The sequence below is a fragment of the Poecilia mexicana genome, unplaced genomic scaffold (genome assembly GCF_051168715.1).
Source record: "Poecilia mexicana isolate PSO_F unplaced genomic scaffold, ASM5116871v1 scaffold_19, whole genome shotgun sequence".
Taxonomy (NCBI): Eukaryota; Metazoa; Chordata; class Actinopteri; order Cyprinodontiformes; family Poeciliidae; genus Poecilia; species Poecilia mexicana.
In genome coordinates, this window is record NW_028263388.1 from 22,777,294 (window position 1) to 22,789,967 (window position 12,674).

The window sequence follows — 12,674 nt, forward strand, 5'->3', positions numbered from 1 at the left end:
TATGGGTCAAAATACTATCAACAAAATGAAATATGTAAAAAGGAAGTTTGTTGTGATAAAAAAAAACTAATCTTAAATCAATCCAGAGTTTTCCATTTGGGTCATATTCATATCAAAGTGTATGGAAATAAAAAATATGCATAAAACAGGGTAAACATTTTATCACTATTTTGGTACATTTTCTTTAAAAAAATGAATAGAGTTTTATTATTTGTAAATTTGACCTCATGTGGTTTAAAAAATGTTACATTAAATCAGAAACAGTTGTGTTTTTTAAAGACTTATAACTGAGGCAGGTGAAGGAGAAAGTAAGGTATGATTCTACTTCCAGACCCAGATATAAATGGGACCAGTTGGTGTAGAATAGAATAGAAATATTCACAGGTCAATTCTGGTGTGACATCAGCAAAGTGGCAGGTAATTGAGGCATGTAGATTCACACAAAGATGTAAAAAAAAGAAGTTATATTAAAAAATTTATTTAAATTGTTCAGACATGTTTTTATGCCCAGTAGCTCTTTACTAAATGGTACATTTCTCTATAATATTTTTGAACATTTTAATTAAGTGCTTTCTAAACACACCAAAGTAGTGCAGAAAGGTGTCAAATGTTCCTGTGCAGAATAAATATCTTTATACTAAAGCTTGTCATGCAAATATTTATCCCTCACTGATTTCCCTTGAAGTTGCAAAGACTTTTGAGGATGGTGTACAGCCAAATCCAAAAAGGCGATATAATTATTAAAAATGGGCCACCTTTGACTTTAAGAGGACAGATTTGTTTTTCATGCTGTTTCACTTCTTTTCTCATGAATATCTCTGCTTTTGACTTTATAGGTCACAGAAATATGTTAATAATAAACAAGAGGAAGAAATGTTACACTCCCTGTCAGTTGTTTATTGTTTTTACAACTTCCCCACATGTAATCTGTTAACATGGAAATAAGCTTGATTTATTTGCTAACCTCCATAGGAAATAATGAAGTTGACGTTTGATCGTTGTCTGAGTCAGGGAATGGCTAAAAGGAAATTCCGCCAAATCTTTTGCTACTTTGAACATCCTTAATGTGTTCTAGTTTTAAAATGCCAAACTCAGACTCTTTACACTCAAACTAGATTATCCTACACAGATATTATTTGTGAAATCTTCATTACAAAGCCAAGAAAATTCCACTTTGGTTTAGGCACCTTTTTTAAGAGTTAGACATGTAATCCTTGCAGCACTTCTCTCAATAACTGGAGCAGACTCCCACATGTTAACATTTTTGTCTATGTAGATGGCTTTAAATTAACAATGTCACATGGTGTTAACATTGAATTTAGTTATACCTCTGGTCATTGCCATGTTTTTCCTTCAGCACTGTGTCTCTTGATATTTATGAATCACCCAGCTCTCAACACAGAAGCAATTTAAAAATCTAGATCTATAAATATCATTCATTAAGCTGATGTTTTGAAAATCTATTTTTGGCGTGCAGAGTGAGATTTGACTTCGTGCTGAACTCCTAAACCCAGGATTCCAACATTTTGCTGACACCTACCGTTATTTTAGAGAACTACAAGCTTACAAGCACTGCTTCTTTATTTATTTAGTCATTTAAAAATAAAACTTATAAAGCATAATCCAAAGCATGGCAAAATTCAAGAATAAATAAAGAAAGCAAACAATGAAAGAAAATGCATTAGTTGACAAAATAAAGTGTCTTCCTGAAGTATCTGTAATAAAAAGCTAGTATCTTTTCATATTGATAATTAATTGCCTGTTACAGATGACTAATATATTATTGTCCAAAAGTAATTTCATATCAACCTTTATTGTTACACTGGGTGTGAGCCGTACGGAAGAGGATTAGGGCCACTGGGGGGGAAAAAATCTGACTTTAACCTCAGAATTCTGAGATTAAAGTCAAAATTCTGACTTTTTTTCTCAGAATTCTGAGATTAAAGTCAGAATTCTGAGATTAAAGTCAGAATTCTGACTTTTTTTCTCAGAATTCTGAGATTAAAGTCAGAATTCTGAGATTAAAGTCAGAACTGTTTTATTTATTTATTTTTTTCCAGTGGCCCTAATCCTCTTCCGTAGAGCCGGGTGACTAAGACAAGAGCAGAATATGAGGTGCAGAGTGCCCTCTAGTGGCGAGAAAACGTATTACAGACACAACTGGAATTCAAGAAGGCGTGTTGTCTTTACTTTTCTGGCAGTGTGTCACTCTTTCCTGTCTGGAAACACTCTTCATGGCTTAATTGCTAAAGATCATTCTAAACTAATTGCTTTACTGGCACTGACTTAACATTTAAATATAATCCATTTCCAAGTGTGTTTGTTTGATCCGATGTGTCCGTTAATTTAGGTCAGGCAGTTGAAAGTTGGATGTTTTGTAAGAAAATAAAACTCAAAACACATCAAAAGTTTGGGAAATGAAAGATCCTGAAAATAAGCATTTAGATTGACATTTTGAACAGTCTGAACTAAACATATCTGAAACTCTTTATTAAGTGTGCCCAAAAGCTGTTGTATAGAAGACAAATAATTCAAATTAACATTATCATTTCAGCCAAGAAGAATTGCCAGAATTACTTTTGGAAACTTGTTGATGGTGGTACAAAATATGTGGCTGAGTGGAAATTTGATGAGAGAGACTTATATTATCATCCTAAATTTATAATTTTTAAGAATAATTTCAGTTTGTTTGAACCACCTTCATTTAGAACATTTCAAATAATTTCTATAAAGCTTAGAATTAAATTTTTTTTTTTTTTTGGGGGGGGCGAACTGTTTTTCAATCCAATTCCAGGATAAACTAATATCATTTTCAACGCTTTATGTCTGAAAGTGCTTGCAGTTTCCTTTAAAAAAAAAAAAAAACTGCCACTGGAGGGCAACGTTTTACTTCATTCTTAAGCAAGTGTTAATTAGTTTAGTGTCAGGTTGCGCAGCCTTGTTTGGATAAACATCACCTTCTCTCCAGGGATATCGTTTAGCAGAAAATAAAAGACTTTAATAATAAATTATTAAAGAACAAATAAATGTATTTCATGTGTTTTAGAGTTTTAAATTTTGGTGAGTTGAATTTCTAATTTACCGGTCTCAGAAGCTGCATGCTGTTGAGTCTCTAGTTTTTTTCCCTGAGTCATTTAGGCACTGAAATAACTTTGCTTCTTGTTCCTACTGAAAAGCCATAAACCAGCTGATAAGAGCTCTAGTGAGAAGGTAGCCCACCATAAAAGTCCAATAAAGGAAGTCAGCAAAAGCTGCTTATTGTCAGTTTTTACTGAGTGTAAGGATGATAATTTTCCATTAATGTAGGATTAATGTAACATAAAACTGCTGCACGTTGCATCTTGGCGGAACTTCCTGGTCCTTGCCTGGAAAAGAATGAAAATCTGCATAAACAACGCGGAAATATAATTGTGCATGCATGTGTGGAACACCAGCTGTTATTTGCTCCTGACTCGCAGGAGGGATCTGACATGATGTTTCCAATCAGATACTGTTCAACATGAGGTGCTGCTGAAGGGACATTTCTGCTGATCTCAGAAAACAAAGACAGCAAACTCATCACGCCAAAATCCAGTGTTATCTTCCAAAGAAACTTGGATAAGCACATTTAGAAAACAGTTAACAATTTCCTCAGTTAAAGTCATTATTCACAATTCTGCATTTAGAAAGACTCTTGACAAAAATGGCTTTTATGAGAAAGTTCCAAGGTGAAAACACCACTTACTAAAAAACCTAAAGGTCTCAGATTTGCAGGAAAACATCTTGATGATCTTCTAATCTTTGGCATAAAACTAACAAAGCATTTCAGAATTAGAACAACCTGGAACTGATGGTAACATGGACTTTGCTGCCAACAAGGAAATAATGCAGGAAAATCCACCGATGTGGCTGAATTACAGCAATTCTGCCAAGAAGAGAAGGTCAATGTTCCTCTGCAATGATGTTAGAAAAATATTTCAAAATACTTTTTCACATCATTGAATAGCCTTTGTTTAGATACTTTTACACTTTTTGGTGCATCATGACTTTTCCGCGTGACATTTGTGTTCTGAAAACATTTTAAATACAGAAATGATGGGAAAACCTACAGCATGGTACCGAACTTAACCAGGCTCATGGTTGCAGTTAGCCACATGCAGTTGTTTCACACTTCTCATTTATGCAGTTTGACCGTGTATTTTAGGTAATGATTCACATTTTAAGCACAGTTATATCAAAAGTCATGTGTTGAGACGGGTTAGGTTTATAAAACATCTCCATGAAGCTACAATGTTGTGCAATATAACAATCAATTCACAATTGGGAGGCATTTTGTAATTCATCCATTACATATTAAGCTTAATAAATCCTTGTTTTCATTTTCACTCAGTTTGAAAGTGTTTCTTTAAATCTTTGGAGGCAAATAATAAACATTTCTGCATTTTGTGATAATTTAATAGATTAACTGTTTTGATTTTTTACATACTTTTAGGATTTATTTAGGATTGTTTTAAATAATTATGAAAAATGATGAAACTCTCATAAACATTGAGCCATCACTGCATAATGAACAAACGGACCCATTAATCTCTACATGAAGCTAAACTGATGAGAAAACATTTAATTTGATCAAATATTTAAACAACTTCAACAACATAAATGTTTTGAAATGTGACTGGTTCCTCCAGAAAATCCTTAAAATCTGTTTGATATCCTCTCTTCCCTGAACTGTGAACTTCCTGTCACAAAGTTACAAAAAAATGAGTGCTTACCCTTTTTTGCTGATGTAGACAACATATCGACAGGTAAAAGTTAATCTTAGATGAAGTTTATGCAAAGTATAACGAGCCATAAAAACCAGTTTTACTCCGTTGTCACATTACTGAAGTGCTGCCTGCTCGGGGTTTGACATCTCAATCTCAGAGTCATTACCACACTTTGGATCATTTGGCTTCAGAGAGTCATGGTTGCAGACTGAGCATGAGTTCACACACCGGACTGAACTAACACCTTCGCAGTGAAACACAGGAGGAAAACTGAACCTTTAACAATGGCCCTAAAGGGTCTTCATCTTCTGGCTCTGTTACTGCTGTCCCAAGGAATTCACCTCGTTCAAGGTAAGTACATTTTTCACTTAAAGTTCAAGTTATAGTTTAAACTTCAACTTTTGGTCATTTTCAATAAAATAAATCAATTTACGCAAATATTTACCATACAAATATGTCTAGAATCTTTTTGAAGTAGCTTAATAACTAAACTATAAACTCAGGAACTGTGTCTTATTTATTGTATCCCATTTTTTAAACCTCAACAGAATATATTCTATTCAAAACAATTATTTATGAATAAGTGATTTTCGACATGTACCTCACTTTCCAAGTCAAAGGATCCAATAAGTGCAATAAATTTCTAATAATACAATTCTGTCAATCTAACTCTAAATTATGGTGATTTATGCTATGTTTCATTAAAAAATAAAAAGTAAAAGTTCCAAATGTTTAGATTTGAAGCCCTCTCTCTGATTTAGAGCTATATAAAGCTGTTTTAATTCTCTATTTGTCCATGTTGATTCTCTCCCTGCACTTTTATCCACAGGATATTTATGTAATCTTAGAAATATGAATGTGGGCATACATCCTGACGTGATACAAAAACCACGAACACAAGATAAAATATCATTCTGCAAATGTCACAGTAATAACAGATTTTAAACTGACAGCAAAGCGTAAAAAAGATCACGAGTTGGACTTGTCTTTTGTGGTGAAGAATTAACTTTTCTTTTAAGGCCGGATCACATGCTTTCAGGTTCAGATGCTGCACGCAGCCATAAACATGGTAATTCATTTGTAAAAGAAACAATAAAATACATTTTTATTCGAACTAAAGTGACTCTGACTTAAAGAATTTTAATAAAATGTCATAAAAATAATAATAAAACAAGATTTTTCGCAGTGTCAGTGTAAAGTCGACCAACATCAGAGCTCAACTTTTTTAAGGTGGTATTTTTGTGAGTCATGTTCTACTAATTTAAAACTCTTGAAGCCTTTCAACTTCTCAGATACATTTTTTGCAAGTAGTTTTATCTGATTTATGAAGATCAGGATGCATCTGCCTGACAAATTGCATTTTCTCTTGTCTTTCCCCTTTTGAAGAGAGGCTAAGAAGAAACATTCCTGTTTTCACTCCCTACTTAAGCCTCACGGATTCAGTAGGCTACATTTTGCTAATTAAACGTTTCCAGATACTCTGATCAGTTGAAAAAAGTAAAGTTTGTGATAAATCCTGATATTACACAGTGATTTGTACCTTTTTTGTTCACTGAAGCATTGCTAATTTATGTTGTACTTTATGTGATGTGCTTTTGTGTCTTCTGCAGGAAGTTGTGCCAGTAATGAGTTTCAATGCAGAAATGGACAATGCATCAACAAAGACTGGAGGTGTGATGGGACTAAGGACTGCACAGACGACTCTGATGAGCTGAACTGCCGTAAGTGCGGCATTTGATTTCAAATTTATCACAACCTGGGAATGAATAGTGGTTATTTCTTAACACCACAGAAGAGCGTTCCGAGTGTGTAAATAGAAGGTACGTGGACTTCTTTTCTTGGCCTTAATTTTCTATGAAAGAAGTTCAATTACCTTCCATTTAAGCAATTGGGATTCCCAAAACCTGGATGACTGACAATCTACAAGGACAGAGAAGACGAGCACAGAAACAGACAAGCAACAAAATAAGTCAGCGAGGAAAGTCTGAAAACCAGTTCACCTGTTTTGTTTCCCTGCTGCAGCACCTCCATCATGCAGCTCGCAGGAATTTAAGTGTGTGACAAGTGGTGAATGCATCTCACTGGGATTTGTCTGTGACGGGGAGGAGGACTGCGTCGACGGATCCGATGAACAAAGAACCTGTGGTACAGACTACAAGTTTAATCTTTCATTTCAAAAAGAGAGAGTTGAGGTTGTTTCTCAGGGTGATGATGGGTAATAAAACTGCCTGAAATTGCATGTAATATCATGTCAACCTGCTACATTAAACAAAAACAGTTTGCAGTGATGCAAACTAAAACCACTAGATGGCCCCGTTATCTCACTGCTCACTTTTATTGCACAGGAAGTTACAATAAAGTGAACTCAAAGCCACAGGTTATGTCTCTGTCCATAAAGAACATAGACAGATAAGGCAATTATATTTATCATAAGTCTTATGAGACACTAGCTGTGTGTGCATATTTCTATGTATCATTGTGTTAAATAACACTGGAGTTATTGCAAATAACTCCAATAACGTTTAAGTTGAGCTGAGGAATGATCTCTAAATCATCCTTTTGTTTTATGAAAACCTGATTTTGAAGTATGTGTCTAGTTGTAATAACACAAATGCAAAGAAAGCCTCTGACCCAGTTCTGTTTCAGACGGACAAACCTGCAGGCCAGACCAGTTCACCTGCCAGGAGGGCCAGTGCATCCCCAGCAAATACAGATGTGACCGAGTGACGGACTGTGTGGACAACTCTGATGAGAGAAACTGCAGTAAGACTTTTGTCTTTAATGGCGGCTGATCCTGCCGTGCTTGTAGTTGGATTTTTCTGCTGTCAGATGATCTTCAGTGTTGTCTCAAACTTAGTTAATTTCTAATATTTGCATAGACTTAAGTACTTTACCTTTTCTTTACAGATTATCCTCAATGCACCCAGAAGACATGTGCAAACGGAGCCTGTTACAATCACTCTCAGCACTGCAATGGGCTTCAGGACTGCAGAGACGGATCTGATGAGGCCAACTGCAGTGAGTAGACTGCGATTAGCATCCAACACATTTTTATGGAATTGAAGTTAAGCTTGCCACAACGTGGATGTGGTTTGCCCTTCAGGGCCACCGTACCTGTGTCCTGCGCTAGCTCTGAGAATGAAGACAAGTGTCTGGAATAGTTAATTTTTTGTGGAACTCCTGCTCTTTACTTGCAGTATTTAGACAGAAAATGGGCAAAGAGAAAATGGGGGGTGCATGCAGCAAAGTTCCCAAATTCACTAACTGAATGGCGGAAATATATTAGCCTTCAAACGAGGCGTGAACACTTAAATGCCTCATGACCTCAAAGTATATTTAGGGAACAGACAAAAATATCAGGGTGCCTTATGTTTGGGGAAATTAAGACAATAAGTCATTTGGTCCTGTCTGTGTGAATTTGGCTTGGTTCATACTACTGGAGGATGGAATACGGGGCCGGATGACCATTTTAGGAAGCCGGCTGTCCCGCCTGAATGTTGCATTTTAAAAGTCCGAGTCAATATTTCCTCTTCAAACGTCTAATATTGAAAAAAAAAAAACTACTGTGAAACTTTTTTTTTCACAAATAAGTGCATTTAAACCAAAGAAACGCTTGGTTTAAATGCATACCTAGCTTTTCTGTTTGGAGCCTGAACAAACTACGGGCGCCATCTTGGTTTAGCTTCGGTTGATAACGACGCAGGATTTTTAAAAATTTTATTTTCTTGTAAAAATAAGGTAACCAACTCCTTCTGTCTGCTATTTATTTTTGCTGACATACATTTCAAAATATAATAAGAAAACGACGTAATAACAGTAAAACGCTTTTTAGGTAGTTTTTTTTAACTTTGAGGTTATTTATGACCATTGAGACCAATTGAATATCTACACATTAGAATAATCTAACTAAATCAATAGAAAACCTATCGAGCTTAAAATATATTTGAACTTAGTCCAATTTATCTCATAAACTGCTAAATTTAATTCAGTTATAGCCTGTATTGATACAGTACTGATTTAGCTATTTCGTTTGGTCAAAATTGATTATTTAAAGTGGATGCAAGACCAACAAATCTTGATTTTTAGATGTTTATTATTGTCTAAATATTAAAGTAAAAATAAGGGGTGACGAATATTGAAAGTGTCATCTAATCAACTACTATTTAAGCTATTAATGATTTGATATTGTAAATAATATGCAGTTAGATGAAGCTCTGATTGCAGAATAAAAGTACCTTTTGAAAATTATAACCTTTAAGGAGGTATTAAACATATTTTAAGCTCACATTTCTGTATTAAAAATGTGATTTTATTAGTCTGATGTATAAAAGTCTAACATTTTTCTTGAATTTCTTCAAAAATTATCCCTTACAATATGTAACAAACACTGACAGCATTTATTCTTTGCTTATGAAGTGGCATTCTGGTTTAATATCTTACTATAATACCGTTTTTGTTTTATTTTTCAGCCGCTCTCCACTGTCCCATCCACCAGTTCGAGTGTGCGAATGGCTTCTGTGTGCCACAGCCGTTTGTGTGCGACCACTGGGACGACTGTGGGGATAACAGTGATGAGCAAGACTGTGGTAACCTACATTTCTAAAGAAGTGGCAGCAAGTGTGCAATCTGCCTACTGACTCCCATTAAACATCTCTGCCTTGCAGAATATCCAACCTGCAGTGGCAACCAGTTCACTTGTTCCAGTGGCCGTTGTATTCCTCAGAACTTTGTGTGTGACAAGTTCAACGACTGTGGAGACTTCAGTGATGAAAGTGGATGTGGTGAGATTCATGTGGACTTCCATTTGGCCTTTCTATCATTCTACCTAAAGCTCTGTGAAGAGAGCATTCTTTCACTAAATTTAACAATTCTGAAATAAATTTGATCTACTCTAGTTTGAAATCTAGTGGTTATGGTTGAAATTGGTAATTTTGCTTACTATACATTCGGTAAAACATAAAACACTTTGTGATTTGTGGAGCATTTATTGACTTTATGTCAATGTCTTTTTTGCTTTAAAATCAGTTTACATTTTAACTTAGTAAAATCACCCTATTTTGTGTTTTTATAATTTAAAAAAAGGTTTCAGAAGTCCCAAACAGTGTTTTATATAATGTGTCATTTATTTAAAGTAATGCTGTGCATGTACAGTAGGTGATGCAGTTTTTAAGGTGCAAAAACCTTAATATCCCTCTCTTTTGAGTTTTCAAAAAATAAACAGTTTTATATGTAGTTATTATTAAATAACACAGGTCAAATTTGACCATTTTAAGTATTGTTAGAATTTAACAATACTTAAATTCTAACAATATTTAGAATTTAACAATTAACATTAACAATTAACATACTGACTGTTATAGTTCTCCATTCAATGTAAAATTTCTCATGTAGGCATTTTGAAATATAACAACTCAGGGTGTTAGAGCATAACAACTGATTTTACAATAAGACGGTGTGACATTGAGAGTATTATTAGTTCTTATCACATAATAATGCATGAAACGTGAAAACAGCCTTAATAAGATTTGTTGAAATCTTCCCTAAAATGGACACTTTTTAAATATTTTTTTTCTGTGGCTTTCAGATAGTGACTCTCGGGACTGTTACCCTGGTGAGTGGGGTTGCCCAGGCTCAATTGCTTGCATCCCAGTGGGTAAAGTGTGTGACGGCAAACCTGATTGTCCTGGAGGAACGGATGAGACCAACACCACGGCACAGCAAACATGTGGTAAGTTTTTGGATGGAGATTTTTTAAAAAGGGGGGAAAAAATCAGCGCTGATACAGTTTGGAAGATAATTCAACATGATGTAAGGAAGTATTAAGTATATTTCAGATGTTGATTAGTATGGGGAAACCTAAAGGATTTTACCAAAAGCAGTATTTCCAGACTTCATTCCCAAAACTATTCTCTAAAGGTTATCCATTCATTATAAACTGTAGGAATCCAGGTCAAAATGAGAATGCTTTTTACTGTAAATCAAGGTGCTAAGGTTTTAAACGTGGTGTTTTAAACTCCCAGCTTATCACTTTGTAAGATCATATTGTCAACATAACTGCTATCTGCTTTCACACACTCCTGGTTTAAGATTAACCTTTGTTGGTTTGTCATTCTCAGTAAATCACAGCAATGATTCTGGTCACGTTGGTGCTCTTGTGATAATGTTCTCTATTGCCTTCCTCCTTGATGATAACAAGCTTGTAAAAAGACCCATAAACATGATTTGGAGTTTATTCACAGGTCTGGACCGGTGCTCTGCCTTGAGTTGCGAGTATCTCTGCCACCCTTCTCCCCAGGGTGGCACATGTTACTGCCCTGATGGATATATAGTAGCTAACGACAGCCGCTCCTGTCTAGGTGAGTCACATGTTGTTTTTATACATGTGTGAATTCCTCACTACTGTGAAAAACATTCTGGAAATCTGTTGTTGATTATGAGTCAGCATGGAAGAGCTAAATTTACAGCCTTAATTTCACAGCTGTCTGCTTATAGATCCTTGCTGTTCGCCCTTTACGCTTAAAACGTGACTGTTTGCTCTGCTGCACAGACTATAATGACTGTGAGATCTGGGGGATCTGTGATCAACTCTGTGAGGATCGACCTGGGACTCATCACTGCAGCTGTGCAGATGGATACTTCTTGGAGCAGGGACACGTCTGCAAAGCCAATGTGTCAGGTACACAAACATCAGGTTTAGATCTCACTCTACACACTGTAAAACGTTTGAAGGTGGTTTAACTTGAAAATGAAAGTCCAAAATATTAGATTTTACATAATACTGCCACTTTAAAAATGAGCATGAGGTAATTTTGACAGTTTTTCATCTTTAGTTTCATGCAAGATGTTTGTGTCAAAAAGATGTTTCTTCCCAATTTGACCCAAGCAAATGTTACAAGTCAATGTGCCAGTAGAGTTTCTACTCTGAACTGTTCAGTTTGGATAGAAAATGGGTTTTCCTGGCATGCCTTTGAAAGAAAATGTCTTTTACATATCTTTGGGGAAAAAAAGTGTGTCAAAAACATTTTTAAAAGATAAATTTAACACAGTTGAATGTTCCATATCTCACAATTTCTTTTCCAATTTATTTTTTAGGTGGGCTGCCACAGCTCATTTTTACAAATGGGGGTGACGTGATGATGGCTGATATTCACGGGCGCTTTGTCAGAACTCTGGTGCCGGCCCAGGGCAGAGGTTACGCCGTTGGGGTGGCCTACAACATTCGGAGCAATTTAGTCTTCTGGAGCGATACAAATACAAAAAAGGTCTGTCTGGTTCACTGTCTGCTTTTCCTCCTTTTCTAATGATTGCAAAACCAACTCCTTAAATCTCTTTTCTAGGTTTATTCTGCCAGCTATAACGGGGAAAACATCAAGGAAATTCTGACCACTGCAGTCCCCAATGTCCAAAATCTTGCAATGGATTGGATCAACTTCAAACTTTATGTTTTGGACGCAACTCTGGAGCGAATTGATATGTGCGACTATGATGGAGGGAATCGAGTCACGCTGGTGGCTGAAAACTTGGAAACTCCTCATGGCCTCGCCCTGGATCCTACGGTGGGGTGAGTCCAGTCGAACCACATCCTTTCAATCAAATCGCATATTTTCTTGTCACCTGAGACACCTGGATGTGTTTGTTGTTGCACAACACCTCCCTTCAATGTTTGCTTCCTGTTTGCAGCTACATGTTTTTCTCAGACATGGGTGTGAACCAGGAGAACGTAAAGCTGGAACGGGCCTTCATGGACGGCAGCAACCGAGCGGAGCTCATCAAAAGCAGACTCGGCACACCCACTGCGATAACCCTGGACATCATAACAAAGAGGGTCTACTGGTCCGACAGCCACTTTGACACGGTGGAGACGGTCACATACAGCGGTTTGGACAGGTTTGGGATTTTTCTGCTTGTCTTGGTATGTGGTGCGTTTCT

At 36.0% G+C, this 12,674-nt stretch overlaps 1 protein-coding gene across 1 annotated transcript in view; it reads left to right on the top strand.

Annotated features, from left to right (window-relative positions):
* The first annotated feature begins 5,029 nt into the window (after positions 1-5,029).
* The window catches only part of lrp2b (low density lipoprotein receptor-related protein 2b), a 40,877-nt gene continuing 33,232 nt past the window's right edge, over positions 5,030-12,674 (top strand). The window contains exons 1-13 of the mRNA XM_015011661.2: positions 5,030-5,096; positions 6,356-6,466; positions 6,768-6,890; positions 7,392-7,508; positions 7,653-7,763; positions 9,215-9,331; positions 9,410-9,526; positions 10,330-10,473; positions 10,985-11,101; positions 11,293-11,421; positions 11,838-12,007; positions 12,083-12,306; positions 12,426-12,632. Of these exons, the coding sequence (XP_014867147.2) occupies positions 5,030-5,096; positions 6,356-6,466; positions 6,768-6,890; positions 7,392-7,508; positions 7,653-7,763; positions 9,215-9,331; positions 9,410-9,526; positions 10,330-10,473; positions 10,985-11,101; positions 11,293-11,421; positions 11,838-12,007; positions 12,083-12,306; positions 12,426-12,632 (1,754 nt within the window). The remainder of the gene's footprint in view (positions 5,097-6,355; positions 6,467-6,767; positions 6,891-7,391; positions 7,509-7,652; positions 7,764-9,214; positions 9,332-9,409; positions 9,527-10,329; positions 10,474-10,984; positions 11,102-11,292; positions 11,422-11,837; positions 12,008-12,082; positions 12,307-12,425; positions 12,633-12,674) is intronic.